Below are 27,300 nucleotides of genomic sequence, written 5' to 3'. Positions count from 1 at the left end.
CCAGGTGCTCTTATAAAGATCAGATGAGGGATCGATGTGGCGGCTCTGGGTCTCAGTTTTCTCATCTGTGAAATGCATATGATAATTATCTAAGGTTCTTTCCTGTCCTTCTCTGGGGACCACAGGCTGGGAGGAGAACCTTGCATCCAACCGCTCATTTTTCAGAAGACAAAACTAAGAACTCAGGGGAAACTTCCTACTGGCTGGCAGGGCCAGAGAGATGACCAAGGTTTGCATGTCTGGGCCCCAGAGGGTTTTCACCCACCTTCGGGGTTTTCACCTGCTGAGCTAACCCTAGCTGTAGCAAAAGATGGGGTGGGAGATGGGGTTGTCCAGGAGAAGATGGGGTGGGAGGTGGGGGGGCCAAGAGAAGATGGGGTGGGAGACGGGGTGTCCAGGAGAAGATGGTGTGGGAGATGGGGTGACCAGGAGAAGATGGGGTGGGAGGTGGGGTGGCCAGGAGAAGATGGGGTGGGAGGTGGGGTGGCCAGGAGAAGATGGGGTGGGAGGTGGGGTGGCCAGGAGAAGATGGGGTGGGAGGTGGGGTGGCCAGGAGAAGATGGGGTGGGAGGTGGGGTGGCCAGGAGAAGATGGGGTGGGAGGTGGGGTGGCCAGGAGAAGATGGGGTGGGAGGTGGGGTGGCCAGGAGAAGATGGGGTGGGAGGTGGGGTGGCCAGGAGAAGATGGGGTGGGAGGTGGGGTGGCCAGGAGAAGATGGGGTGGGAGGTGGGGTGGCCAGGAGAAGATGGGGTGGGACATAGGGTGGCCAGGAGAAAATGGGGTGGGACATAGGGTGGCCAGAAGCAGCTCAGACTCCCCCAACCCCAGATGGAAGGGGAGTGGATGGCTGGGCCCATGTGGGCCTGACCCCACCAACCCTCTCCCATACCTACTGCTTTTCACTTGACCTCACCCTGTTACCTGGCTCCCTGGGGGCAGGGGCATCTGAGATGGGTTCACGGAGCAAGTAGCCAGGCAGAGACCTGGATGCAAGTGGCCACTGTCTTCTGAGTTGGGCACACAACAGGTCCTTGGGACAGGAAGCACTGAGTCCAGAGGCCTGGCAAGGGATAGGAGGGGCAGGAGAAGCAGGGGTCTACAGGCAGCTCTGGTGGCAGCTCAGGGGGAAGCAGGCAGAAAACATCTGATGCATGGAACAGAACATGCCCAGGGTCCAAGAGTGGAAAGACAGTGCCCAGAACTCCACCTTTTGACTCTTAGTCCAGTGCTCCCTTCCAAAGATGCTAAGCTGCAACAAGTTCCAAGGAAGCTGCCCAGGGTGGAGTCCAGCTCAGGAGGTTCTGACCCTGTGCAGGAGGGCAGGCAGGAGGCGGCTGACTGGGAGTGCACAGTGTCATCCAGGAGTGGAAAGAGACGGTCTTGTCCCCAGGCCCCAGAGCAAGGAACAGCTTGGGGCTGTAAGAGGAGGGAGCAGCTTCCACTGTGACAGTGGGTGACCAGGGGACTGGCACAAGATGGCCAAATGAACCCAGCACTGGGGGGCCAGTGCTTCAGGGGAACAAGCCAGAGAGAGAAGGGAGTTCAAGGAACCTCATGTCCACCTGGTTCAAGGTCACAGGCCTGCCCTGGCCTCTAAACAAAGGAGCCTCCTGTAGGTCCCAGCCCTTCCGTGTATATGGCTGAACGTGCTGTGTCTTGGAGCAGCTGGAACCTCAGGTGGACCCTGAGAGAGCTGCCTGCCAATATGTTCCTTCAGCTTGAGTTTGGAGTCCAGCCTTGGAGGCTGCGCATCTCCTCTCAAATGCAGGCTTGTGGCTCTAGAAGCTACCACTGTGGTCAAAATGGCATCTTAGGTTCTGGCAGATTGGGCCAATCTCAGGGGTTGACCCTGGGGTACAGATACCTGACAATCAGCAAAATCCAGTTCAATCTTTTCTCCTTTGTTATTTCTTAAAATAATCTTGTACTAAATCCCAAAGCAAGCAAACCCATGAACTGATTATGCACTGCCACCATTTGCATCAGTTTAAAAGCAGGACGGCTCTGAGGGCAGGTATTAAAGAAATAGCGGCCAGGCCCAGTGCCTCATGCCTATAATCCCAGCCCTTTGGGGAGGACTGCCTGAGGCGAGGAATTTGAGACTGGCCTGGGCAACATATCCAGACCTGTCTTTAAAAAAAAAAAAAAAAAGATTAGCTGGGCAAGGTGGAGCACCTGTAGTCGCAGCTACTCAGGAGGCTGAAGCAGAAAGATCGCTTGAGCCCAGGCTGCAATGTACTGGGGACCCATCATTGCACTCCAGCCTGGGTGATACAGCAAGACCATGTCTCAAACAAAACAAAACAAAACAAAACAAAACAAAACAAAACAAGACCAGGTGCGGTGGCTCATGCCTGTAATCCCAACACTTTGGGAAGACGAAGAGGGCGAATCACGAGGTCAGGAAATCGAGACCATCTTGGCCAATGTGGTGAAATCCCGTCTCTACTAAAAATACAAAAATTAGCTGACTGTGGTGGTGCATGCCTGCAATCCCAGCTATTCAGGAGGTTGAGGCAGGAGAATCGCTTGAACCAAGGAGTTGGAGGTTTCAGTGAGGTGAGATCATGCCACTGCACTCCAGCCTGGCGACAGAGCAAGACTCGTCTCAAAAAATAAAAAAATCAAACAAACACAAAAAACTACCCAGCTACAAATTAGGCATCCTCCCACTTGGTCCTTTTTCAGATTCATTTTGGCTTAATGGTGCCTTCCCCATTTTAAAAGCGGTCTCTTACTCATAGTGCCCCAGCCTTTTGAAGGCACAGGAACAGGAGCTGGGCTACCACCTTCAAGGGCTGTCAAAGATGGTGTGGTCTGAAGCCAAAGGTGAGCACACCAAACTCCATGGGGGCTGAACGCTGTGGTCTGTAGTGTCTGTGCTTCTGCAGGGTTAGCCTGGTCCCAGAAAGAGGGCATGTGCATGCTGGAGTGAAGAGCAAAATTTGATTTCCAAGCCCCTGGTGGGGGTCCAGAGGGAGGGCAGGGGCCACCTCCTGCCGGCTCCCTGCTATTGTTGCTCAGGGCCGGCCGTCTTGGTGGTCACCAGTTCAGTGGAGCCCAGCTCTGTGGCTGGCACAGGGACACTGTGGCCAGGTGGGGTGGTTCCTGGGTCTTCCCCAGGAGGAGGCCAGGCAGGAGCTGCGGCATCAGAGATTCCCGGAGACAGAATGATGACCTTGTCCAGGGGTTCTGGGGCAGGGCAGAGGGGATAGAGGCTCGGTACTGGGTCACAGCCTTCTCTCCCTCCCCTAGAAGACTCCTCTGGAGGGGCAGTACTCCGTCAAATGAAGCCCACTGCAGGGTGGGGAGGGGTGGCACATGGCTGACCCTGAGTTCAGAGGCCTGGCCAGTGGGGAGCTGGCAGGGCAGGGAGTTGGGGAGCTGGGGCTGTCTGGCAAACCCTGCAGGGATTTATGGGGGAATCAAGCTCCGTTAGACTCCCAAAGGGCAGGACAGGCTCCTCCTTCAGACGGGGCCCCCTTCCTGCGAACTGTCTCTTCCTCACACTGGGGTATGGCAGGGCAGAGCTGTTCCTGGCTCCGACCAGGGTCTCAGGCGCAGGACTATGTCTCCGTCCCCAGCCTGAGCTCCTCAGAGCAAACTCTTTTCCGCTCTCTGTCTCCGTTTCCCCTTACAGCCCTTCTCTACTCCCAGGGGCCATGCATCACCCCCTAGGCCGTCCCGACACCCCAGCCCCTGTGCCCCGCTCGGACTGGTTCCGCTACACACGGAACTCACCGTCCTTGTCCTTGTCTCCGTCGGGGGCCTCTGCGGAGGACGCGCCGCGAAGCCGCCGCTGTCGCCGCCTCCAGCTCACCAGGCCCACCAGGACCAGCGCCAGGACCAGTGCCAGGCCCAGCAGCGCGGGGGCGCCGAAGAGCAGCCCGGGTAGGGACAGCGCCGCCTCGCCGGCCCCCGCGCCCACCGACTCCTGCGGCTGCAGCGCCGTCCTGGGCGCAGGGCTGCTGGCCGGGGCTGCTGCGGGAGGGGACAGGGAGGGAGGGCAGGGGGCCGAGGGGAGGGAGGAGCGGGGACGGGGAGGGACGGAGGGGGGCGAGGCTGGCCGGGGAGGGGAGGGACAGCCGGAGGGGGCGGTGGACAAGGGGAGGGAGAGAGGCGGCGGTGAGGGCCGCGCGGTGATGGCGGGCCCCTCCAGGCCCTGCCCACAGGGTCCTTTCAGCCCTCGGCGCCCCCAGGGGTCGGGGCTCTGCCTTCGCCGTGGCGGTCTGGGCCCCGTCCTCCCCGCGGCTGCCGGCGCTGCGCGCCCGGTGGGTCCTCCTTACCCGGTTTCGGCCGCGGCGTGCGCAGGAGCCCGCAGGCCACGCAGTGCCGGACCAGCAGGTCGAAGCACTCGGCCGGGACGCAGGGCGTGGGGGCTGGCGCGTCCCTGCCCCGCAGGCTCCGGGGCCCTCGCTTCATGGTGCCGGCGCCTCCGCACAAGCCGTGGGGACTGAGGCTGAGTGGGCCTCCGGGGCCCTCGGGGAGGAAGCGGGGGGGCGGGGGGAACACTCTGCCCTGCCCTGCCCCCGCCTGCTGGGTGGGACCGAGCTCTCCTGGGGCCCCCCTTTCTTTGTTTCTTTCTTTCTTTTTTTTTTTTTTTTTGAGACGGAGTCTCGCTCTGTTGCCCAGGCTGGAGTGCAATGGCGCGATCTCGGCTCACTGCAAGCTCTGCCTCCCAGGTTCGAGCAATTAGCTGCCTCAGCCTCCTGAGTAGCTGGGATTGTAAGCGCCCACCGCCACGCCCGGCTAATTTTTGTATTTTTAGTAGAGATGGGGTTTCACCATCTTGGCCAGGCTGGTTTTGAACTCCTGACCTCGTGATCCACCCGCCTCGGCCTCCCAAAGTGCTGGGATTATAGGCGTGAGCCACCGCGCCGGGCCTGGCCTCTCTTTCTTCCTATGGTTCCCCAGTTCAGTCACTCAACCAGCACCGCCTGGGTGGGCCCTCTGCTGGGTGCTGGGACCGTCTGGGGGCAGACCAGAGCCTCCTCTTGGGTAGGGAGGTGGATGGAGCCAGGACACAGACCGTGAGTGGTTCCTCTGCTCCCTCTAGCCAAGGCTGCTCCATGACCTCGGATGCTTCCCCACCATCTCCCCCACCCCATTTGTCTCGGCTTCTAGGGAGTCCTCCTGCCCTTCCTGGACAGAGCCGGTTGGGGACATCAGACACCTGCTTTTTTTTTTGAAACGGAGTCTGGCTCTGTACAGTGGTGCAATCTCGGCTCACTCCAACTTCTGCCTCCCAGATTCAAGCGATTCTCCTGCCTCAGCCTCCCAAGTAGCTGGGATTACAGGCATGTGTCACCACGCCCGGCTAATTTTTGTATTTTTAACAGAGACGGGGTTTCACCATTTGGCCAGGCTGGTCTGGAACTCCTGACCTCAGGTGATCCACCCTCCTCGGCCTCCCAAAGTGTTGGGATTACAGGTGTGAGCCACAGTGCCCAGCCTGACATCAGACACTTGTACCAGTCCCAAGTAGCATGTGGGTCTGCCCCAAGGGAATTTCACACTTGTGCTGATGGGGGAAGACAGCCTCGCAGCAAGGGTACCAGCTCATGTCATCCTGGAAGGTGGGCTAGAAGGCTTCATGGAGGGGGTGATGGTGAAGTATTTGCCAGATGGAGTGAGGTCTAGGGAACAGATGGGGGTGAAGGCCAAAGGGGAGCAAATGCTTGGAGGCCCAAACAGGAAGTCCAGGGAGTGCTGGGACCAAAGGGCTGGACTGGGGCCTTATCTAGCACATTAGGGAGCTTGGACTGTGGCTGGAGGACACGAGGGAGCCACTGGGGCTTTGTGCAGGGAGCGCCCAGGAAGATCTGCCTATGAGCAAGGGACCTGTGACTGCAGTGGAGGGAAGCCTGCCCATACTGGCTCCTTTTCTCCAGGGCTGTGTGTCCTCTCCCGCTACCTCTGTCTCTCACTGCGGGTCTCTCCTGTCTATCTCTGCTCCCCAGTGTTTGGGGTCCCCAACTGTCTGTCACCTGTGTCTCAGACTGAGTCTCAGAATCACACACAAGCCCCCTCAGCCCTCCTGGTCACATGCTACCCCCTCCCCAGGGCCAGGGCTGGAGGGGCCTCAGGGAGCTCAGGGCTGGGAGCATGGGGTTAAATGCCATGCGTGCCACCCAGATCCCTAAGCACTCAGGGCTGGGGGAGCACAGTCAGAGGAGAAACTCAGGGGCTGGGGAGGGAGCTTGGGGGCAGAGGGAGACCCTGAGCAGCAGCGAGGGGGTAGGCAAACACTCCAGGTAGAGGGCAGCAGGGGCTAAGACTTGGAGAGATGAAAGGGGAGCCTAAGCTGCTCTGGGGGCAGGCATGGCCACTGCCACAGGGGATGCTGGGATGGAGGAGGGAGCACCTGGGTTGCAGATGGGCAGGGCACCAGGCCCTGGGCAGTGCAGAACCTGGGGGTGTCTGGGTAGGAGAGAGATTCTGAGCCGTAACTGCAAGGGACCCTGTCTCTGGCACTGTGGCCCACATCCAGGACTGGTGGCCCAGGGCAGGGGATGATGCAGTGGCTGGCCGTGGAGTGAGGGGAGCAAGGCCGGCCGCCAGGTTTCCAGCTTGGGAGACCCTGAAAGTTTACAAAGAACCCCAGTCAGCCAGCCCTGACTGGTGGGCACTGGCCCACCCCTCTCCATCCCCTGCACATGGGCCAGCAGCTCCCAGGCAGGAAGGTGTGGGCGGAGGGGAGCTGCAAAGGAGAAGTGGGGCTGGGGGCAGGTGTGGGTGAGCGTGGGTGTATGGTGATGTGGGCGTGGGGGCAGGTGTGGGTGAGAGTGGGTGTACGGTACGGGGATGGGGGACAGGAGCCTGGAGGGGAGCCAGGGCAGGGAAGGCCTCTCTGTGGGGCAGAGGAGTGGGGACAGAGCCAGAAGACTGAGCCATAACCCTGCCACCCACACGCACATCCATCCCTGTTGGTGCTGCCATTACCCATTAGCGAGGGCTGCAGAGACCTGAGTACCAGGCGGCTCATTTAGCCCTTGTGCCAGCCATGTTGGCAGGCTGAGGTTTGTGGGAACCCAGGAACAGGGAACCTGTCCCTGGAGAGGGTGGCTCAGTGAGGCCAGAGTCAGGAGAATTTACAGGAGTTAGGAGGAGGGGGTTTGCCTGCGCCAGGTCTGCGTTTCACAGTGGAAGCGCTGGCTACTCTGACCCCCAGCAGAGACTGGAGGAGGCTGCTCTCAAGGCCAGAGAGACTGGGAGGGCTAGAACCCACTGTCAGAGTTCCAGGGTCCCTCACCTTGGCCAGAGAGGGAGGCCAACTGCTAAGAGCAGCAGACGCAAATGAGACACCCACTCATGTGACACAGATGTTTGCTGGGAGCTTCCTATGTGCTGGGCCAGGTGCCGGGACAAAAGGCCTGCAGGATTCGTGTCTGTGTTGTGTGCAGGTGCCTGGCCTCACATGAACCTTTCCACTTGGGCCTGCTAAATGGGGTGGGGGGCTGCAGCAGGCCCTGTGTCGCTGCTTGGATGATAAAACAGTTAAGAGGAATTCACAGTCAGACCAATGTGGGGAATTAGTTTATTCCTCAATGTATTCTTTCTTCCCCCATAGCTTTTTCTTTTTTTTTTCTTTTGAGACGGAGTCTGGCTCTGTCGCCCAGGCTGGAGTGCAGTGGCATGATCTCGGCTCACCGCAACCTCTGCCTCCTGGGTTCAAGCGATTCTCCTGCTTCAGCCTCCTGAGTAGCTGGGATTATAGGCATGCGCCACCATGCCTGGCTAATTTTTTTTGTATTTTTAGTAGAAATGGGGTTTCATCATGCTAGCCAGGCTGGTCTTGAACTCCTGACCTCAAGTGATCCGCCCACCTTGGCCTACCAAAGTGCTGGGTTTACAGGCATCAGCCACCACACCTGGTGTCTTTTCTTTTTTTTTGAGACAGAGTTTCACTCTTGTCGCCCAGGCTAGAATGCAGTAGTGCGATCTCGGCTCACTGCAACATCCAACTCCCAGGTTCAAGCGATTCTCCTGCCTCAGCCTCCTGAGAACGTGGGATTACAGGCACCTGCCACCATGCCTGGCTAATTTTTTGTATTTTTAGTAGAGTTGGGGTTTCGCCATGTTGGGGAGACTGGTCTCGAACTCCTGACCTCAGTTGATCTGCCAACTTTGGCCTCCCAAAGTGCTGGGATTACAGGCATGAGCCACCACCCCTGGCCTAATTTCTTTATTCGAGTCTTTTTTTTTTTTTTGAGATGGAGTCTTGCTCTGTTGCCAGGCTGGAGTGCAATGGCACGATCTCGGCTCACTGCAACCTCCACCTCCCGGGTTCAAGTGATTCTTGTGCCTCAGTCACCTGAGTAGCTGGGACAACAGGCAGGTGCCACCACGCCCGGCTAAGTTTTGCATTTTAGTAGAGACGGGGCTTCACCATCTCTACTGGTGATCATCTCTATTGGCCAGGCTGGTCTCGAACTCCTGGTCTCAAGCGACCTGTGCACCTCAGCCTCCCAAAGTGCTGGGATTACAGGCATGACCCACCGCGCCCGGCCACCATACTCTACTTTTAATTCACTGTATACTCTTTTTAAAAAGATAATTTGGGGCCGGGCACAGTGGCTTAAGCCTGTAATCCCAGCACTTTTGGAGGCCGAGACAGGCGGATCACGAGGTCAGGAGATCGAGACCATCCTGGCTAACACGGTGAAACCCCGTCTCTACTAAAAAAAAAAATACAAAAAAAACTAGCCGGGCGAGGTGGCGGGCGCCTGTAGTCCCAGCTACTCCGGAGGCTGAGGCAGGAGAATGGCGTAAACCCAGGAGGCGGAGCTTGCAGTAAGCTGAGATCCGGCCACTGCACTCCAGCCTGGGTGACAGAGCGAGACTCTGTCTCAAAACAAACAAACAAACAAAAGATAATTTGGGCCTGGTGCAGTGGCTCATGCCTGTAATCCCAACACTTTGGGAGACTGAGGCGGGTGGATCACCAGAAGTCAGGAGTTTAAGACTAGCCTGGTCAACATAGTGAAACCCTGTCTCTACAAGAAATTAAAAAAAAAAAAGAAAAAAAAATTAGCCGGGTGTCGTAAGGGGCGCCTGTAATCCTAGCTACTCGGGAGGCTGAGGCAGGAATTGTTTGAACCCAGAAGGCAGAGGTTACAGTGAGCTGAGGTTGTGCCACTGCACTCCAGCCTGGCTGACAGAGTGAGACCCCACCTTAGAAAAAATAAATAAAATAACAAGATAGTTTGGGGTCTTCGGAGAGAAGGGGGTTTCTATCGATTTTTGTGCCCCCAGTTGTCCTGCAAACACCCTCACAAAGAGTCGGATGCAAGTACTATTAGGACATTTTCCAGATGAGAAAACAGAGGCTTCACGGGGCAAGGGCCTTCTCGAGATGAGCCAGCAGGTGGGAGGGGCCTACAGGGGGTCTGAGTCCACCTGACTGTGAAGCGTGGCGTGGGCCCTACATGCTTCGGGGACAGGGTTGGGGAACGTGAGGGCACTCTGGGGATGGGACAAGCACAGTGTCACGGGGAGCAGTCCTTGGGGACAGAGAGGCCCAGCCCCCCAGATCTGGATGTGAAACTGCTCTGGGGCCTGGGATGCACTCTGTACTTCAAAATCAGTTTTCATTATAATTATGCAGTAGTACCTAAACACGTGCTCAGGAAAAACCTGCAAACAATACAGAAGTCTGAGTGACAAAGGGCGTTTCCCCACGGTCCCCAGAGGGAGCCTCTGTTTTCCCTTGGGAGCCTTTCTTCACTGCCTCGTCCTGTGCCTTTGCCCCCTTGTGTAGGTGTATACAGAAACAGCTTTTCCCGTGTTCCAGGAATGGGGTCAGCAGTGGAGATGGCTCTGCTGGCTGGGTTGGGCCTGCAGGGCTTCGAGTCAGCTCTCTTCGCTCCATCTTGTCTCATGACACCACCAGGACCACCCCTTGTGGTTATTTCCTTTCCCTTCTCCTGTATTTAAAAGCCCCCACAAACAAGGACAATGCTACCAAGTACCTCTTGCTGGGGACAGGGGAAAGGACGCAGTGTTGTGAGCCTCGGTTCATTGGGAGAGGGGCAGGAGTGGCCAGGGAATCAGTACAAAGTCCTGGTGAGGCCAGAGCAGTGTGACCCAGAGGCAGAGCTCTGGGAGTCCCCGGTCCCCTTCCTCCCTGAACCCACACCAGGGGAGGGCAGGAGGCCATGCCCTTCCATGATGCAGTCACCGATCCTTGCCTGGGTCTTCATGGGCTGGAGCTGCCTCTCCTCCAGCCCCCCACTCCATGCACAAGTGCACACACACACACGCTCCTGCACTGTGGGCAGGAGTCTGGCCAGGGCACCCCAGCCACTCTCAGCATGGGCCCGGGATAGAGGACATGGCCCTCCATGTGAGACTAGAGAGCAGACTACAGTCCCTTAGCCACAAGGAGCAGAACCCCCACCTCTTGGGGGCCAGGTGTGTGAAGTGGAAGGAGGCTGTAAAGCCAGGGTGGGCAGAGGGGAGAGGAGTAGGGGGCCCCCAGGGCCAACCTCCCAGGCCTTATTCAGGGTACCAACAGGAAGACCGTTGTGAACGCACAGGCCGACTCCTGTGCAGATGCCTCCCTGTCACTCGCCACTCACTCACTTAGCACCTACCAGGCACCAGGAGCTGTTTTGGGTTCTGGGGAAACAGCAGGGAAGCAGAAAGGAAACCCAAACGGGACACAACATAGTGGGCGGGGAGGTAAGGAGTGCTGGGGAGAAAAAGTCAGAAGGGCGGGGTGCTGGAGGGTCATGGGTGCAATTTCACACAGGGGAGTCAGAGAAGGGCTGGGGGTTGGCGACCTCAGAACAGAGGACAGGGTGGAGCGATCCCCAAGGGTGTCTGGGGCAGGGAAGCAGACAAGGCCCAGTGACCAGGAAAAGGGCGGTGCACAAATGGTCTCCCTACCCAGCCAGCTCCTCCCTCAGCCCTGTGTGGGGCTGGCACGACTGGTCCCATTTTACAAAGAGGGAAAGCAGGCTAGAGAGCAAAGGGGCCCGCCAGGCAGCCCCTGAGCCTGCCACACTGCACACCCCAGAGTGTCCTCTTCCTGTGTGTGGACAGCGGCAGGGAGAGGGGGTGGGGCTGAGGCCCAGAGGTCTCTGTCCTCACAGGGAGGCCGGCCAAGCATACTGGAGGAGGAGGGCTGGGGGACCCCTTGGGCCTGGCCAGCTCGCAGGGGCTCCAAGTACAGCTGGCATCCCCTTTGATGGAAGAGGGCGGTCCAGGGAAGGCTGCCTCCTGTGCAGGTCTGGGGCTCTGGGAAGTACCCACCCACTCTCCCCCAGGAGCTGCCCTCAGCAGTCCCCGGTCCACAGCACCATACTCAGGTGGGACCCGCAGACTTAGGGTACATGACCTGGCAGCCCACCCCACTGTCTCCCTCAGCCCACAAGTGTGAGACTTTCTGTCACAGAGACTCTGCCTGTGTCCTTCTGGCCCCAAGGGACACTGGAGGGAAGGGGCTAAGCCAACAGAACCTTCCAGAAAAGGTCCCTTTGTGCTCCAGCCCTGCCAGCAGGCCTGGCCCAGCACCCCTGGTGTGTGTGGGTTGGGGGACAACTGTAACAGGGCGTTGTCTCAAGAACCCCCCGGCTCTCCTCGCCCACCAGCCTGCCAGCCTGCACCGAGCCACTGTCTGTGGAGGGTGAAAGGGCTGGCAGGGAGTCAGGCTCTTCAGTTTCTCTCCGAGCCTCACAAGACCTGAAGAGGGGGGCAGGCAGTGGGGCTTGGAGAGGGAAGTGGGCTACCCCAAGTCACACTGCAGATCGGCCACAGACCCCAAGTCGATGGGACCCAGAGGCTGGGCCTGTTCCCACTGCACCACTTCCCCTCTGCAGCCGGGCTGCTCCTGCCTCTGCTCACCGGGGGTGCAGGAGACAGGGGGGCCAGGCTGCAGAGCCCCTCCTTGCTAGGAAGGTCCTGCCTCCTTGGCAGGGATGGGAACACCATCAGATTGGGGCCAGGACACTCAGGCCTGGACCACTGGCCATGGAGAATGTGAACTCTCCGGGGTCCCAAGGACTGCTCATAGCCAGGTGGACTGAGGGGGACAAATGAGTGTGTGACCCCCAGTCAGCTCTACTCCTCTAAGAGTGGGGCCCAAACACCACCTTCCTTCCGGGTTATAGGAGCATGGATGAAGCAGCTTCCAGGCCCAGCTGAAGAGGCGCCGCCTCCAGGAGCCTCAGCCCCCCGTTGCCAGCCTGTAGGCTGGGAATTCTTGTAGGGGGTTCTTGCCTGCCTTCAACAACGTCCTCCAATGTGACCACATCATGACCATGGCCACCCTGAGACATTTGACGTTTGTTTAAAGCTTTATGTTCAAAATAATGGGCTTGAGGCCAGGAGTTTGAGACCAGCCTGGGCACCATAGCAAGACCCCATCTCTAAATAAATACATAAAACAGTGGCGTCTTCATTGCCAGTCCTCAACCAGCTAGGAAGAAAGGCATCAGTTAACCTGGTGGCATGCTACAGCTGAGGAACTGAGGCTTGCCAAGGGTGAGCGACCTGCCTGAGGTCACCCCACCAAGCAAGCAGCCAAGCCCAGCTGCTCCCATCTCCCTCCACCTCACCTCAGTACCGAGCACCAATTCCGGCACACACTGATCTTCCATTACTTCCCTCAGCCAAACTGTCTCCTGGACAATGCCACTGGGTCTCCAGATGGCACGAAGCAACCCCACTCTCTGGCCACCCATCCCCCGCCGTCCAGGGACAGCAGGTCTGAGGGCACCTGCCTGCCATTTAAGTGTGGCTCAGCTCTGCTGTGAGGCAGGGGCAGGCCAGCCCCCAACTCTAGAGGGGAGGCCTCTTGGTTCCAGGGCCCCTGCCAAGCTCGGCTGGGAGCTGGCGGCAGTGACAGCATTGTGTTCCCCAGTGCTTGGAAGGTTCCCAGACCCTTGGCTGGAGAATGCAATGCCACTTCTCTTGTTAAATGGTACCAGGTGGCAAGGAAAATGTGGCACAGGGACCTGAGAGAGGGGCCCCATGCAGGCCTGGAGGGAGGGGGTGTGGGGGAAGGCCCCTCCTCCTGGTCACCAGTAAAAAGTGACATCCCAGAAGAGCAGGCAGGCTGCGTCCACACTGCATTCCTCCCCTGCTTGGACCCCCATTCCACCAGCCCCCGCAAAGACCTACTCTAGCCTCCAGTTACCCTGCAAAGACACCCTTTCTGGACAAGGACAGAAGGGCCAAAGACAAGGTCACTCTCCGGGAAGGCAGACCTACCGGGCCTCTGCTGCTACTGCCCATCCCTTCAGGGACCAATGTGAAGGTTCACCTCTAGCCTCTTCCTTCTGCCCTGGAGCCACCCCTCCTCCAGCACAGAGGCTGGCTTCCCCAACCGAGTGCCCAAGGGGCTTCTTGCTGCTGGGGAAGGCCTGCTTAGGGCCATTCCCTGCACCACTCTGCTCCCATGCTAAGGGCCTCTGCCCTTGGCCTATCCTGCCACCCCCCTGCCCTCTCACGATGCTCAGTGTTCTAGTGGTCTCATCCCGAGGCAGGAACCATGGCTTGCAGACTGCTGCTTTCTGGGGGTACACGGGCTGTCTCCACCTTCTGTATTCCAGCTCAGGGCTTGCCCAGTGGAGATGCCCAAACCCCTTTTTTTTTGAGATGGAGTCTCTGTCACCCAGGCCGGAGTGCAGTGATGCAATTTCAGCTCACTGCAACCTCTGCTTCCTGGGTTCAAGTGATTCTCCTGCCTCAGTCTCCCAAGTAGCTGGGATTACAGGCACATGACACCAAGCCCAGCTAATTTTGTATTTTTAGTAGAGGCAGGGTTTCACTGTGTTGCTCAGGCCGGTCTCAAACTCCTGACCTCAAGTGATCTGCCTACCTCGGCCTCCCAAAGTGCTGGGATTACAGGTGTGAGCCACTGCGCCCGGCCTTCAAACCTTTATTCAAGGATTAGGCACACAGAAAAACTGGAGAGAAGCAGAGGACTGGGGCTGGCTCTGCTGCCAGTTAGCTGTGTGACTGCGACACACTTCCCATGACAACGGTCTGTTTCATGAACTGTGAACTGGGGAAACATCATCTACCTCACAGGTCTGCTATGTGAGAAGAGCTCTGTGAAGCATGACGTGCCCTGCAAATGTCAGGTGACATGTGGGGCCTCGACCGGAATCTACGTGGCTGAGGTCCTCAGCAGAGCCCAAGGGACTGCCAGGAAGTCAGGCAGGTGTCTACAAACCCTTACTGAGCACTAGGGGTGGGGCCCAAGCTAAGTTCCAGAAGGAACCTACAGAAAGGGGCAGACAGGGCCACATCCCCCGACACCTACAAGTTAGAAGGTGGCCCACCCCTCGGTGAAGGGCATGGGCCCAGCTGCAATGGTGACATCAAAGCAGAGAGGTCTTAGGCCAGCCGCAGTAACTCACACCTATAATCCCAGCACTTTGGGAGGCCGAGGCTAGCGGATCACGTGAGGTCGGGAATTTGAGACCAGCCTGACCAACATGGTGAAACGCCACCTCTACTAAAAATACAAAAATCAGTTGGGCATGGTGGTGCGCACCTGTAATCCCAGCACTCTGGGAGGCTGAGGCGGGCAGATCACCTGAGGTCGGGAGTTCAAGACCAGCCTGGCCAACATGGTGAAACCAGTCTCTACTAAAAATACAAAAATTAGCCAGGTTTGGTGGCAGGCGCCTGTAATCCCAGCTGCTCTGGAGGCTGAGGCAGGAGAATCGCTTGAACCAGGGAGCAGAGGTTGCAGTGAGTCGAGATCGCGCCACTGCCCTCCAGCCTGGGTGACAGAGCGAGACTCCACCCCCATCAACCAAAAAAAAAAAAAAAAAAAATGCAGAGAGGCCCCAAGGTGCTGGTGCAGTGCTGCCCAGGATTTCAACTGGGGTCCATCCTGAGGCCTGAGGCTGGTTGGCACTCCCTGGCACACACAGGGTTAATGTGGGGAGGGCATTGTCACGTTCCAAGGGAGTCAGGACCCGGCTCTCTTCCTGAAGTTTCTCCCTCCAGACACCCCCTTCACCCACAAGCTCCCACGTGCCAAGCCCGCTCTGTGCAGTGGCAGGAGCTTTGACCTGGCTATGGGGTTTCTAGAGTCCAGTTCTGATGCCTCTACAATCTCCAATGAGACCCAAGGGAGAAGGAAAGCAACTGTCACTGCACAATCTCTCGCCATCAACCCCAAAACGAGACCTCCAGCCAGCTTCTCTTACTTTTTGCAAAGTTCTGACAGTGGTATAATTCCTAATTTGCACCGGTTTTTGAACTCTGCTGTGTGATTTCTTTTTTGGAGACAGTCTCCCTCTGTTGCACGGGCTAGAGTGCAGTGGCATGATCTCGGCTCACTGCAACCTCCGCCTCCCGGGTTCAAGCAATTTTCCCGCCCCAGTCTCCTAAGTAGCTGGGACTACAGGCGCAGGCTGCCACGCCTGGCTAATTTTTTGTATTTTAGTGGAGATAGGGTTTCACCGTGTTGCCCAGGCTAGTCACGAACTCCTGAGCTCAGGCAATCCGCCCGCCTCGGCTTCCCATGTGATTTCAAATAGTTACTGTTCACTGAGTACCTACCTAGCAAGGTGCAAGGCATTAACACATTATGAACACAGCAACCTACACACAGGCATTGGGGGGGGGGTCACACGGTCCCAGGCATGTCCCCCATCATCTCATTCAATCCTCACAATGTGACAAGGTGAGCAGAACATCTCCATTCACATGAGGAAACAGCTCCAAGAGGCAACAACCACGTTCTATGACAGCAGGGCCAGGATGCGGAGTCTGATTGGCTTCCTGAGTTCAAGCTCCCCTTACCCCGCCCCACTCTTTGTCTCAAAAAAAAAAAAAAAAAAAAAGAGTCTCACTCAGTCGCCCAGGCTGGAGTGCAGTGGCACGATCTCGGCTCACTGCAAGCTCTGCCTCCCGGGTTCACGCCATTCTCCTGTCTCAGCCTCCCAAGAAGCTAGGACTACAGGCGCCCACCACCACGCCCGGCTAATTTTTTTGTACTTTTAGTAGAGATAGGGTTTCACCGTGTTAGCCAGGATGGTCTCGATCTCCTGACCTTGTGATCTGCCCACCTCTACCTCCCAAAGTGCTAGGATTACAGGCGTGAACCACCGCGCCCAGACTTTTTTTTTTTTTTTTTGAGACAGAGTCTCGCTCTGCTGCCCAGGCAGTGGCGTGATCTCGGCTCAACACAACCTCCGCCTTCCAGGTTCAAGTAATTCTGCTTCAGCCTCCCGAGTAGCTGGGACTACAGGTCCGTGTCACCATGCCTGGCTGATTTTTGTATTTTTAGTAGAGACACGGTTTCACTATGTTGGCCAGGCTGGTCTCACTTTTTTTTTTTTTTTTTTTTTGAGGTGGAGTCTCACTCTGTTGTCCAGGCTGGAGTGCAGTGGCGCAATCTCAGCTCACTGCAACCTCCGCCTCCCAGGTTCAAGTGATTCTCCTGCCTCAGCCTCCTAAGTAGCTGGGACTACAGGCACCCACCACCATGTCCAGCTAATTTTTGTATTTTTGTAGAGATGGGGTTTCACCATGTTGGCCAGGCTGGTCTCAAATCCCTGATCTCAAGTGATCCACCCATCTTGGCCTCCCAAAGTGTTGGTATTACAGGCGTGAGCCTCTGCACCCGGCCCACCCTGCCGTACTCTTTAATTGTTCTGAGTCAGTTTCCTTACCTATAAAGTGGTGAATGAGACCAGTGATTTCTAAACCTTTTTTAGTCACATACCTTTTATTCGAAGGAAACCTTAAATGGAGGTGTAACACGCCAGCTGCTTAAAGACACAAGGCTCTGCAAGAGTAAGTGTGGGAGTGGGAGAGGGCTGGAGTCCCACCAGCTGGGCCCCCTCGCTGCTTCTGCCTAGCTCTCCCTGCTGGAGCACAGGTGCTACAGGGAACCTTCCCAACCACTGGAGGCTGAGCCTGTGCCTGTCAAGCCCTGACTGGACATCCTCAACAGAGAATGTTTATGGAGTCAGCACGAAGCCATGGGGAGAGGCAGCCCAGGGGCCAGTCGCCCTCACAGGTCCTCCAGGGAGGGGCCCTCAGAGCTTCTCAGCAGGGACAGCAGGTTCAGAGCTGAGACACCGGGCACATGGCCAGCGCAGATCTGCAGCACGCGCACCAGGCGCTGCGCCATGGTGACCCGAAAGCCTTCCACCTGCGGGGAGAGCAGAGAACAGCAGTGAGACAGAATGCAGTGGCTGGCCCTGCTCCCTTACTCAGAGCAGCTGCAGGGGCTGCCAGAGCAGGGCTGGGGGGGGGACTCGGGGGTAGCTCAGGTCATCACTGCCCATCACAGCCATGCCCTCATTCATGCCACACCTCAGAGTAACTTCCAACTGCCTTAGCTTGCCCAAACCTTCAGACAACCTCCGGAGACATCCAGAGCCTGACCTCCTGTTCAAGAGGAAATGAAGGCTTAGCAAGGCTGGTTAGGTCGAACAAACTGTCTAGGACCACCCAGCTAGTGACTCCAGAGCTGCGCTCTGAACCAGGGCTGCCTCCAACCAATGCCCGGGCAGCTTGGGCCCCAGAGGCTCAAGACCAGGGAGCAGAAGATACTCACAGGGATGGGGCGGAGGGAGGGAGAACGGGTGGCCCCCACCACAGATAAGGTGCCATCAAAAAGGAATGGGCCCGGGGGAGCTGTGGGGCCAGAGAGGGACAAGACTGCTCCAGGCCCGGGCACTGATGCTCTAGACATGTCTGCTGGAAAATCACAATGTTGGCCAGTGTCTTCCCCTGGCTGACATGTGGCCTCAGAAGCATCTCACCTTCTGTTTCCTCTCTAGCTGAGGGCAGGTTGGGGTGTCACCACCCACCCAAAGTAGAGACCTGGGCATCCTCAACTTCCCTGCTCTTACTCCCACCGCTTGCTACCATGACCTCCTTGGTATGAGACCCAGCGGCAGCTTCTCAGTCCTCACCGCACTGGCGCTATTGACAGAGTCCACCACAGCTGTTCACTCCCTCCTTGAAAAGCTTTTTCTGCCTGGCTCCCAGGCCCCCGCACTCACCCAGGGTCCCGCTCCCACACAGGCGGCTCCCTCGTCTTTGCCCAGCATCTACATGCTGGGGCTCCAGAGCTCGGTCCTTGGATCTCTTCTCCCACACTCAGTCCCCCGGTGACCTCGTCCAGTTCCGTGGCTTTAAAACCACCCAGTTGCTAATAACACCCAGATTACACCTCCAGGTCTTCCCTCTGAATGTCACACATGTATGCAGCTATTGACTTGATTTCTCCACCCAGATGGCTAATAGACCCCTTAATCTTTGCATGCCAAAAGTAGAGCCCCTGAAGCCCCCAAAACCTGCTCCTCCTGCAGGCTTCCTTAGCTCAGCCAAAGACAGCTCCATCCTTCCAGTCAGCTGGCAAAACCTTCAGAGTCAGGGAGGACTCCTCTTTCTCTCATGCCTCACATTCTGGCCACAGAACAGTTGGCTGGTTCCATCCTGGAAGCAGCCGGTGTCATAGACTATCCCACCACCCTTTTTCCTGGCCAGCACTGAGTCCATGCTTAACTCCCCTAGAAAGAGCCTCCAGGCCGGGCGCGGTGGCTCACGCCTGTAATCCCAGCACTTTGGGAGGCTGAGGCGGGCGGATCAGGAGGTCAGGAGTTTGAGACCAGCCTGGCCAATATGGTGAAACCCCGTCTCTACTAAAAACACAAAAATTAGCCGGGCATGGTGGCGGTCGCCTGTAATCCCAGCTACTCGAGAGGCTGAGACAGAAGAATCACTTGAACCCCAGAAGCGGAGGTTGCAGTGAGCCAAGATCGCGCCATTGTACTCCAGCCTGGGCGGCAGAGCGAAAGTCTGCCTCAAAAAAAAAAAAAAAAAAAAAGCCTCCAGATCTGTCTCTCTATTTCTGCCCTAGTTTCCCTTCAGCCCACTCTCCTCCCAGCAGCCAAAGGGGTCCATTTAAAACCCAAGTCAGGCCACATCCCTCCCTGGCCTTGAGCCCTCCAGCAGCTCCCCACCAGGCTCCACTGATCCAGCCCCACCATTCCTGATTTCTACACCCCAACCCGTCCTTTGCTGTTGTGCTGCAGCCACCCAGGCCTCCCTGCCAGACCTTGAGCACACCAGGCAAGTCTCACACTCGACCCATGCACTTGCTGTTCTTCCTGCCACGAGGTATCTCCATGGCCTGCCCGCCTACTTCCTTCAGGTCTTTATTTATTTAAAAGTCCTGTTTGCAGGGGCGTTCCCTGGTCACCCTGCCTAACTCTTGCCTGTTTACCACCACCTGATACGCCACGCCTCTACTTTCCAGCACCTCATTTACCCTGTTTGTTTCCTTGACTAGAACAAAGCTGGGGCTTTTTTTGTTTTGTTTTGAGACAGAGTCTCGCTTTGTCACCCAGGCTGGAGTGCAGTGGCACCATCTTGGCTCACTGCAACCTCTGCCTCCCAGGTTCAAGCGATTCTTGTGCCTCAGTCCCCTGAGTAGCTGGGATTACAGGAGCATGCCATCATGCCCAGCTAATTTTTGTATTTTTAGTAAAGACTGGGTTTCACCATGTTGGCCAGGCTGGTCTCAAACTCCTGACCTCAGGTGATCCTCCCACGTCGGCTTCCCTATTAGAGGCGTGAGCTATAGCGCCCAGCAGGAAGCTGAGGTTTTTGACTGTTTTGTTCTGCGCTGTGTCCCTGGAGCCTAGAACAGTGCTTGGCACCACAGAAACTCAGGAAGTGTTAATAAATCCTCTCACTCTAAGTCTGGTGGACTTTGTTCCCAAAATCTATCTCCAGGCTGCTGAGGCTCAGGGTCCACAACCTGCCTCTTGCAGCAGCCTTGACCCAGCCTCCTGCCTCTGGCCAGGCTTCCTCCAATCCACGTCACTCCAGAGACATGACCCAAATGCCCAGGTCTGACCACAGTCATGACTTTGCCCATGACATCTAGGAAGAAATGACCTAATTCTACCGCCAGGCTCCCAAAGCTCAGCAAATCCTTCTGCTGTTGCGTGTGTTACATGTCTGCTTATTTCATGAGATTCTGAGAGGGGAGGGCCAATATCTGAGTCATTTGTGTTCCCAGGGCCCAGCACAGAGCCCTACCAGCAGACCTAGGCAGTTATCTCACTGGGCCAATCATACACCTTCCTGTATTTCCTCATCAATGAAACGGGGCTGGTAATTCCTGCCATGCAAAGGCCTCAAGATATATGGTGGGGCTCAAACTCAATTATCCAGAAGAGTGTTCTAAAGAGGACAACACCAGCATGAAGAAGGAGGCCTGTTCAAACCCTGGGTGCTCCATCTGAGGGATGCAGGCCTATGTTCTGAGCAGGCATTTCTGCAGCTCCTGCTGCAGCTAGAACCAGGCTGGGGCCTCCTGCTTCCTGCCCAGGCCATGAAAGAACCCAGGACCTGGTCTGGCCCGCCACCTCATGGCCACAGACAGAATTGCACCACTTGTCACAAGGTGAGCAGGCACCATTGTCCCCCACCAGCACCTGAACGATGGAGCAAAGATCGTGATTCCCCTTTAGAGATGAGAAAACTAATGCTCTGTGGCAGGCAAAGTGACCTAATCAAGGTCACATGGTCAGCAGGCTAGGAAAGGAGAACAGCTGGCTCTACCCCTCACTCACGAGCTGTGTGACCCTGAGCAAGTCACCTCCTCTCTCGGGGAGGAAAGCCTGGCAGGTGAAGGCACTTCAGGTGTGCCCAGGCCTCAGGGTCCCGTCTATGAGATCAGAGTGCTGGTCTGGTCAGGCGCTCGAAAAGTAGTCATCAAATAGGAAAACAAATGCATGAGTCAAGTGTGTATCGTGATCGATGCATCGACTGAGGGGCAGGCCTAACGGCTGCTGCCACATGATGAGACCTGCCCAATCCTAATGTGATATGAAAACATCCCCATTTCTACGGTGACAGCCACAGACTGCTATCCTCTGAATTCTGCCCTTAGACCAGAGGAGTGCCGAAACTAGGATAAGGGACCCCGGTCTAGACAGTGGCGACGGATTGGTGGTGACAGATCGTGTGCTCACTCGGTTCTCCCTGTATTTCATCACTCTGCTTTTGGTAACAGGCACAAGACCCAGAACAGAGCAGAAACACAACTCTTCAAAATGTATCTCAAAACCAATGAATAGGTTTCCAAAGGAATGGAGCAGGCCTGGCGCGTGGGTGTGGCAGTGTGGGCCCTGGGGCCCCTCAGTAGACCCCTCGGGGGGAGCACATCAACTCCTGCTGAGGCCTCTGTAGCAAAAAGTCATCAGGATTTATCCTGCATAAAAAGGGGCTAAAGGCCAGGCGCGGTGGCTCATGCCTGTAATCCCAGCACTTTAGGAGGCTAAAGTGGGAGGATCGCTTGAGGTCAGGAGTTCAAGACCAGTGTGGGGAACACAGCAAGACCTCATCTCTACACTAAAAAGTAAATAAATAAATAAATAAATACTTAGCTAGGTGCGGTGGTGCACGCTTGTAGTCCTAGTTACTCAGTAGGCTGAGGTGGGAGGTTCACTTGAGCCCAGGAGCTCGAGTCTGCAGTGAGCCATGATCACACCACTGCACTCCAGCCCGGGCAACAGAGCAATATCTTATCTAAAACAACAACAACAACAACAAAAAGGCTACTTCCCTACCCCTCATGATTAGTTACACCTTGTGGGAAACACCAACAGAATCCAGTCGGGGCAGAACACCCTACATATCCATCCAACCATCTACCCGCCCACCCAACAAACATCCCTACCGCCTGCTGGGTACCCTGGCTTGGGATGGGACTAGACAAGGTCTGAAATACAGAGAGTTAAGGCCAAATCAGGCATTCTGACTCCCAGGGGACACAAGGATGCACCAGGTAATGAGACGGACATACGCCTGGCCTCAATCATTTACACCCCAGCAGGAGAGGAGACTCACACATACATACACGTAAGACTTAGTTATAACTAAGCATGCAGAAACTCAGCAAAAGGAAAAGCAGGGCAGCACGTGCTAGAGTCTGGCATATAAGATGCACTCCAGATGAAAGCACATCACCCCTGCTTCACACCTGTGTACTCCAAGGCTCAGGGTGACCTGCCCAGGTCACAGCCAGTAAACAGAAACGCCAGGACTCAAACCAGGATCCTGTGTCTCCCTCCACTTCAGAAGCTGCCTCGCTCGGATACTGAGTCCTTCAATAACCATTCCCGATGTGCCCACTGTGTGCTGACCACCCTTTCCCCGCACCCGAGTGTAGTGTTGGTCTCTGTGGTCAGCATGCTCACCTCCAGGTCACAGTAGAGCAGGGGGCTTTGGTAGGTGTGGGCCAGCTTCACCACGGTGTGCCGGTGAATGCTGCAGTGGCTCTCCCGCCCAGCTGGAAAGAAATCATGAGTGCTATAGCTGCAATCTTCAGGAAGTGCTGGGCAGAGTCTCTCACTTCCCCACTCTTTGGCTCAGTTTCTTTCTAGTCGCGAGGGTGACAGTCCTATTCTACTTTCTTTTCTAGGTAGTCAAGAATATCAAATTAGACAATGAAGATAATAATAGCTCCTACCCCACTCTAGATTCACTCTAGAATCAGTGAGTTGACATCTATAAATTGCTTGGCCTGCATTTGCTCATCAATGCTTCTTGAGAATTATCTGTGCCGTGCCAGGCGCTCTGCTCAAGGAGCTAACAGTTGGCCGGGCGTGGTGGCTCAAGCCTGTAATCCCAGCACTTCGGGAGGCCAAGACGGGCAGATCACGAGGTCAGGAGATCGAGACCATCCTGGCTAACACGGTGAAACCTCATCTCTACTAAAAAAAATATACAAAAAAAAACTAGCCGGGCGAGGTGGCAGGCACCTGTAGTCCCAGCTACTAGAGAGGCTGAGGCAGGAGAATGGCGTAAACCCGGGAGGCGGAGCTTGCAGTGAGCTGAGATCTGGCCACTGCACTCTGGCCTGGGCGACAGAGCGAGACTCCGTCTCAAAAAAAAAAAAAAAAAAAAAAGGGAGCTAACAGTTCAGCTGGAAAGGCTAGAAGGGCAGACAGGTCAGACACCTCATGCATGCCAGAGTGACACCGGGGCTGAGTTTTGAGGTATTTGTAGGGGTTAGCAAGAAAAATAAGAGGAAATGTATTTGAGAGAAGCCTAGAGTAAACAAAAAGAGACGGGCCGGCCGGGTGGCCGGGTGCGGTGGCTCACGCCTGTAATCCCACCACTCTGGGAGGCCGAGGCGGGCGGATACTTGAGGTCAGGCATTCAAGACTAGCCTGGCCAACACGGAGAAACCTCATCTCTACTAAAATACAAAAATTAGCTGGGCATGACGGCAGGTGACTGTAATCCCAGCTACTCGGGAGGCTGAGATGGGAGAATCGCTTGAACCCCGGAGATGGTGGTTGCACTGAGCCGAGATCATGCCACAGCACTCCAGCCTGGGTGGCTGAGTAAGACTCCAACTCAAAAAAAAAAAGGATGGGCCCTGCAACAGGACTTACCTAGGTGTGAACCTCGGCTCTACCACTTTTTATCTAGGGGCCTTGGGCAACTTAACCTCATGACTCTAAAACGGAGGTAATAATACCTACCTCAAACATTAATATGAAAACAAAGCAATTACAGTGTCTGCCTCACAGTGAGAGCTCAAAAGAGGTTAGCCATTATTATTTTCACTGTTAATATTACAAAGTCTCAGGAACAGCAGCTGACCCAGAGAAGGAGAGTAACCGGAGATGAGACCAGCCCAGAAGGCAGACGCCAAACTGCAAAGTGCTTTGTGTCTTTAGAGTTTGGATTTTACTGAAAGCCACAGGCAACCACTAGGCAACTCCAAGCAACAGCAGAGTTATCTGCTCAGATTCACTCTTACGCTGACAACAGGTCAGATTCCAAAGTATGTGTATATGCGTTCTTTCGGTTTTTAAATTTAACTTTTAAGTTCCGGGGTACATGTGCAGATTTGTTATGTAGGTAAGCTTGTGTCATCGGGTTTGTTGTACAGATTGTCACCCAGGTATTAAGCCTAGTACCCATTAGTTATTTTTCCTGATCTTCTCCTTTCTCCCGCCCTCCATCCTCTGATAGGCCCCAGTGTGTGTAAAATACATGTTCTTTCCATCACCCAGGGTGCCTCAGCAAGAAGCCTATCCCCGCCCCAGCTTTCCCTTGGCTGGGGGTGGGCGGTAACAGGCGAAGGACGTACTTACCACCTGTGGCAAGGAAACACACCTTCCCCAAGAAGAAGCTGGCATCCACATGGTGCAGGGACTCCTCGGTGTTCTGGAGGCTGGGGTGGCCAGGCCAGAGTGAGAAAACACACCAGAGAACAAAACTTTACAACAGAGAAGGCAGAAGCCCTTGCTTCTCTGATCCTAGAGGCCAGAGAATGACAAGAGGGTGACATTCTCTGGAGAAATACTTTGTCCTTTTTTTTGGTGGGGATGGAGTTTCACTGTCACCCAGGCTGGAATGCAGTAGTGCGATCTTGGCTCACTGCAATGTCCACCTCCTGGGTTCAAGTGATTCTCCTGCCTCAGCCTCCTGAGTAGCTGGGATTACAGGTGCATGCCACCATGCTCAGCTAGTTTTTGTATTTTTAGTAGAGACACGGTTTGCCATGTTGGCCAGGCTAGTCTCAAACTCCTGACCTCAAGCGATCCACCGGTCTCGGCCTCCCAAAGTGGCACGAGCCACCATGCCCCATTATGTCCTTTAATGTTTTTTAAAAATAATTTCAACTTTTATTTTAGATTCAGTGGGTACATGTACAGGTTTATTACATGGGTATACCATGTGATGCTGAGGCTTGGGGTACAAATGATCCCATCACCCAGGTACTGAGCATAGGACCTAATAGTTTTTCAATCGTTGCCCCCTCCCTCCTTCCCTGCTCTAGTAGTCCCCAGTGTCTATTGTTGCCATCTTTGTGTCCATGAGGACCCCATGTTTAGCCCCCACTTACAAGTGAGAACATGTAGTACTTGATTTTCTGCTCCTATGTTAATTCACTTAGCATAATGGCCTCCAGCTGCATCCAGGTTGCTGCAAAGGTTATGCTTTCGTTCTTTATTATAGGTGGACTTTAATTTTTTTTTTTTTTTTTTGAGACAGAGTCTCGCTTTGTTGCCCAGGCTGGAGTGCAGTGGCCCGATCTCGGCTCACTGCAACCTCCACCTCCTGGGTTCAAGCAATTCTGCCTCAGCCTCCCGAGTAGCTGAGACTACAGGCGCAACCCACCACGCCCGGCTAATGTTTTGCATTTTAGTAGAGACGGGGTTTCACCGTGTTGCCCTGGCTGGTCTCAGGCAATCTGCCCACCTCGGCCTCCCAAAGTGCTGAGATTACAGGTGTGAGCCACTGTGCCTGGCCGTTGTCTTTTAAACACTGTGCACTGGCCACTGCCTCCTCTTTCCTCGCCCTACAGGATTGACCTCAGACAGCCTCTCCCATCCTCACCACTTCCATCACAAGTTAGGTCACTCTCCCAGCACAGTTCTGAGCCAGGCCTGCCTAAGCCCTGACTGCCCCTTCCTCTGGCTCTCACCTGTATTTGCTGTGAAGATTAACCACAAACACGATCAGGTCAATTCGTGGCCGATTCACACTGGAGGGTAAAGGGAGGGACTTTGCCAAGTGGCTGAAAAACAGGAAATTGCAGGACTCAAGATAACCGTACCGCCTTCACAGCGACCGTTTAAATGCTGCCCTTCATGGGGAAAGAGGCCATCAAGGGTTCCCCACCTCATCCTAGCCACCCGAGGCTCCTGCGGCCACAACTCCTTGGGCCAGCACAGAGGCAGGACTCGGCCGGTCCTATTCAGATTACTCCTGTCTGATTCCCTCTGCCAGAAAGGGCCTGTTTAGTCACCACCTCGGCAAGGGGAGGTTGGGATATAAGACGGCATGGGCCTAGCCAGCTACGCTGCATGCTGGGATAAGGACCAGCCTCAGAGGAGGGGGCGCTGGGCTTCGGGGTTTAGCAGCTAGGACTGAATCCCTCTGGAGTGACAGACACGTGGGCCCAGGCCACAGCCGCGGCTACTTACACCTTCAGCTCGGAGGCGCAGTCCTCCTTGAGCATCGAGTCCGCCAGCTGCTGCAGAAGAGCATCCTCCGTGCCTACCAGCTGCGCAGGGAGAGAGAGCGGACCGTCGAGCCCGAGGCACAGCAACCCCTGGGGAGGGCCTGGCCCTTCGACCCACTCCCGGGGAGATCGGGCCGCCGCCAGCAGGCGGCTCCGAGGACATTTCCCGAGAAGTGGACCCCGAGATGCGGCACAGGCTGGGGTCCTGAGGTTTGGACCCGCTGCAGGCCTGTGGGCACCGCACTCTCTACTACCCGATCCTCGTTTAGACCGCCGGCCTCTCCAGGAAGCCAGACCCCCAGACGCGGAAAAACCAAATCCAGGCCCGGGGACCCGCTAATCAGAAGATGGGAAGGGCCCGCCGAGCACCTATTGGTGGGTGCGTCTCTCAACCTTAGAGAGCGGCTACTCCGATTGGTTCAGAGCGTGGCTCTCCGCCTTTTCCCCGTCCCGCTACGGTAGCGCTCGCTGGCTCGGCGCCTTAGGGAGCTCAGTTGACCTAGTGGCTGAAGCGCCGCCCAGGAGGTAAAGGCCGGCGGGGGAAGCGGGGCCGCCGGCACCTACCAAGATGGTGGCCGTGTTCAGGCTGGGCAGCTTGTCCAGCGGCCTCAACACCGACATCACAGCCTCAAGGCCGACCGCCGCTCCTGCTGTGCGCGCCGATCTTTCAAACCGCCCTGAGTCCCGCCCCTAGAGCGCGGCCTGGGGGCACGTACCTCCTTATAGGCGGGGCTTCGCGGGACGGGACTGGGCCTCTTAAAGGAACCGAACGTTTATCTCCTTTTCTGAGGGGCATTCCAGCACCACCCGCGGAACACGTGGTGGACAGGCCTTTTGTTCCATGCTCCACAGTAAGCAGATTTTTAGTGATTTCTTTGTGCACTTTCGTTCATTCATGCTCATACACAGTACTTTTTTTTTTTTTTTTTTTTGAGACGGAGTCTCGCTCCGGGGTCCAGACAGGAGTGCAATGTGCGCGATCTCGGTTCACTGCAACCTCTGCCTCCTGGGTTTAAGCGATTCTCCTGCCTCAGCCTCCAGAGGAGCTGGGATTACAGGCGTGCGTCACCACGCCTGATTTATTTTTGTATTTTTAGTAAAGATGGGATTTCCCCAGCTTGCCCAGGCTAGTCTCAAACTCCTGGCCTCGGCCGGGCGCGGTGGCTCAAGCCTGTAATCCCAGCACTTTGGGAGGCCGAGACGGGTGGATCACGAGGTCAGGAGATCGAGACCATCCTGGCTAACACGGTGAAACCCCGTCTCTACTAAAAAATACAAAAAACTAGCCGGGCGAGGTGGCGGGCGCCTGTAGTCCC

The 27,300-nt window shown here is 56.0% G+C and overlaps 3 protein-coding genes across 4 annotated transcripts; all 3 read right to left on the bottom strand.

The window, feature by feature from the left end:
* Positions 1-3,010: 3,010 nt before the first annotated feature.
* LOC112633193 (tumor necrosis factor receptor superfamily member 13C) lies at positions 3,011-3,985 on the bottom strand (the record flags this gene model as incomplete). Its single annotated transcript, XM_025399640.1, has 2 exons — positions 3,011-3,192; positions 3,742-3,985. Coding segments are annotated over 2 exons (426 nt in total), but the record flags the coding sequence as incomplete, so codon positions are not given.
* A 139-nt stretch (positions 3,986-4,124) lies between these two features.
* Positions 4,125-4,439, bottom strand: LOC112632661 (tumor necrosis factor receptor superfamily member 13C-like). The gene has a single exon (XM_025398494.1). The coding sequence runs from the start codon at positions 4,420-4,422 to the stop codon at positions 4,180-4,182; it is 243 nt and encodes an 80-aa protein (XP_025254279.1). The 5' UTR covers positions 4,423-4,439; the 3' UTR covers positions 4,125-4,179.
* A 12,224-nt stretch (positions 4,440-16,663) lies between these two features.
* On the bottom strand, positions 16,664-26,693 carry CENPM (centromere protein M). 2 transcript variants are annotated; one of them, XM_025400394.1, is made up of 6 exons: positions 26,549-26,693; positions 25,947-26,026; positions 25,445-25,537; positions 24,108-24,187; positions 22,197-22,288; positions 16,664-17,125 (listed from the first exon to the last, which is right to left on the bottom strand). In XM_025400394.1, exons 1-6 carry the CDS (start codon positions 26,603-26,605, stop codon positions 16,985-16,987), a joined length of 543 nt encoding a protein of 180 aa, XP_025256179.1. In that variant the 5' UTR covers positions 26,606-26,693; the 3' UTR covers positions 16,664-16,984. The 2 variants fall into 2 exon arrangements, with proteins under 2 accessions (XP_025256179.1, XP_025256180.1); XM_025400395.1 differs by lacking the exon at positions 22,197-22,288 and having other exon boundaries at positions 16,672-17,125.
* Between the last annotated feature and the right edge of the window lie 607 nt (positions 26,694-27,300).

Source organism: Theropithecus gelada, chromosome 10 (genome assembly GCF_003255815.1).
Source record: "Theropithecus gelada isolate Dixy chromosome 10, Tgel_1.0, whole genome shotgun sequence".
NCBI lineage: Eukaryota > Metazoa > Chordata > Mammalia > Primates > Cercopithecidae > Theropithecus > Theropithecus gelada.
This window is presented reverse-complemented; position numbering and strand designations above follow the sequence as displayed.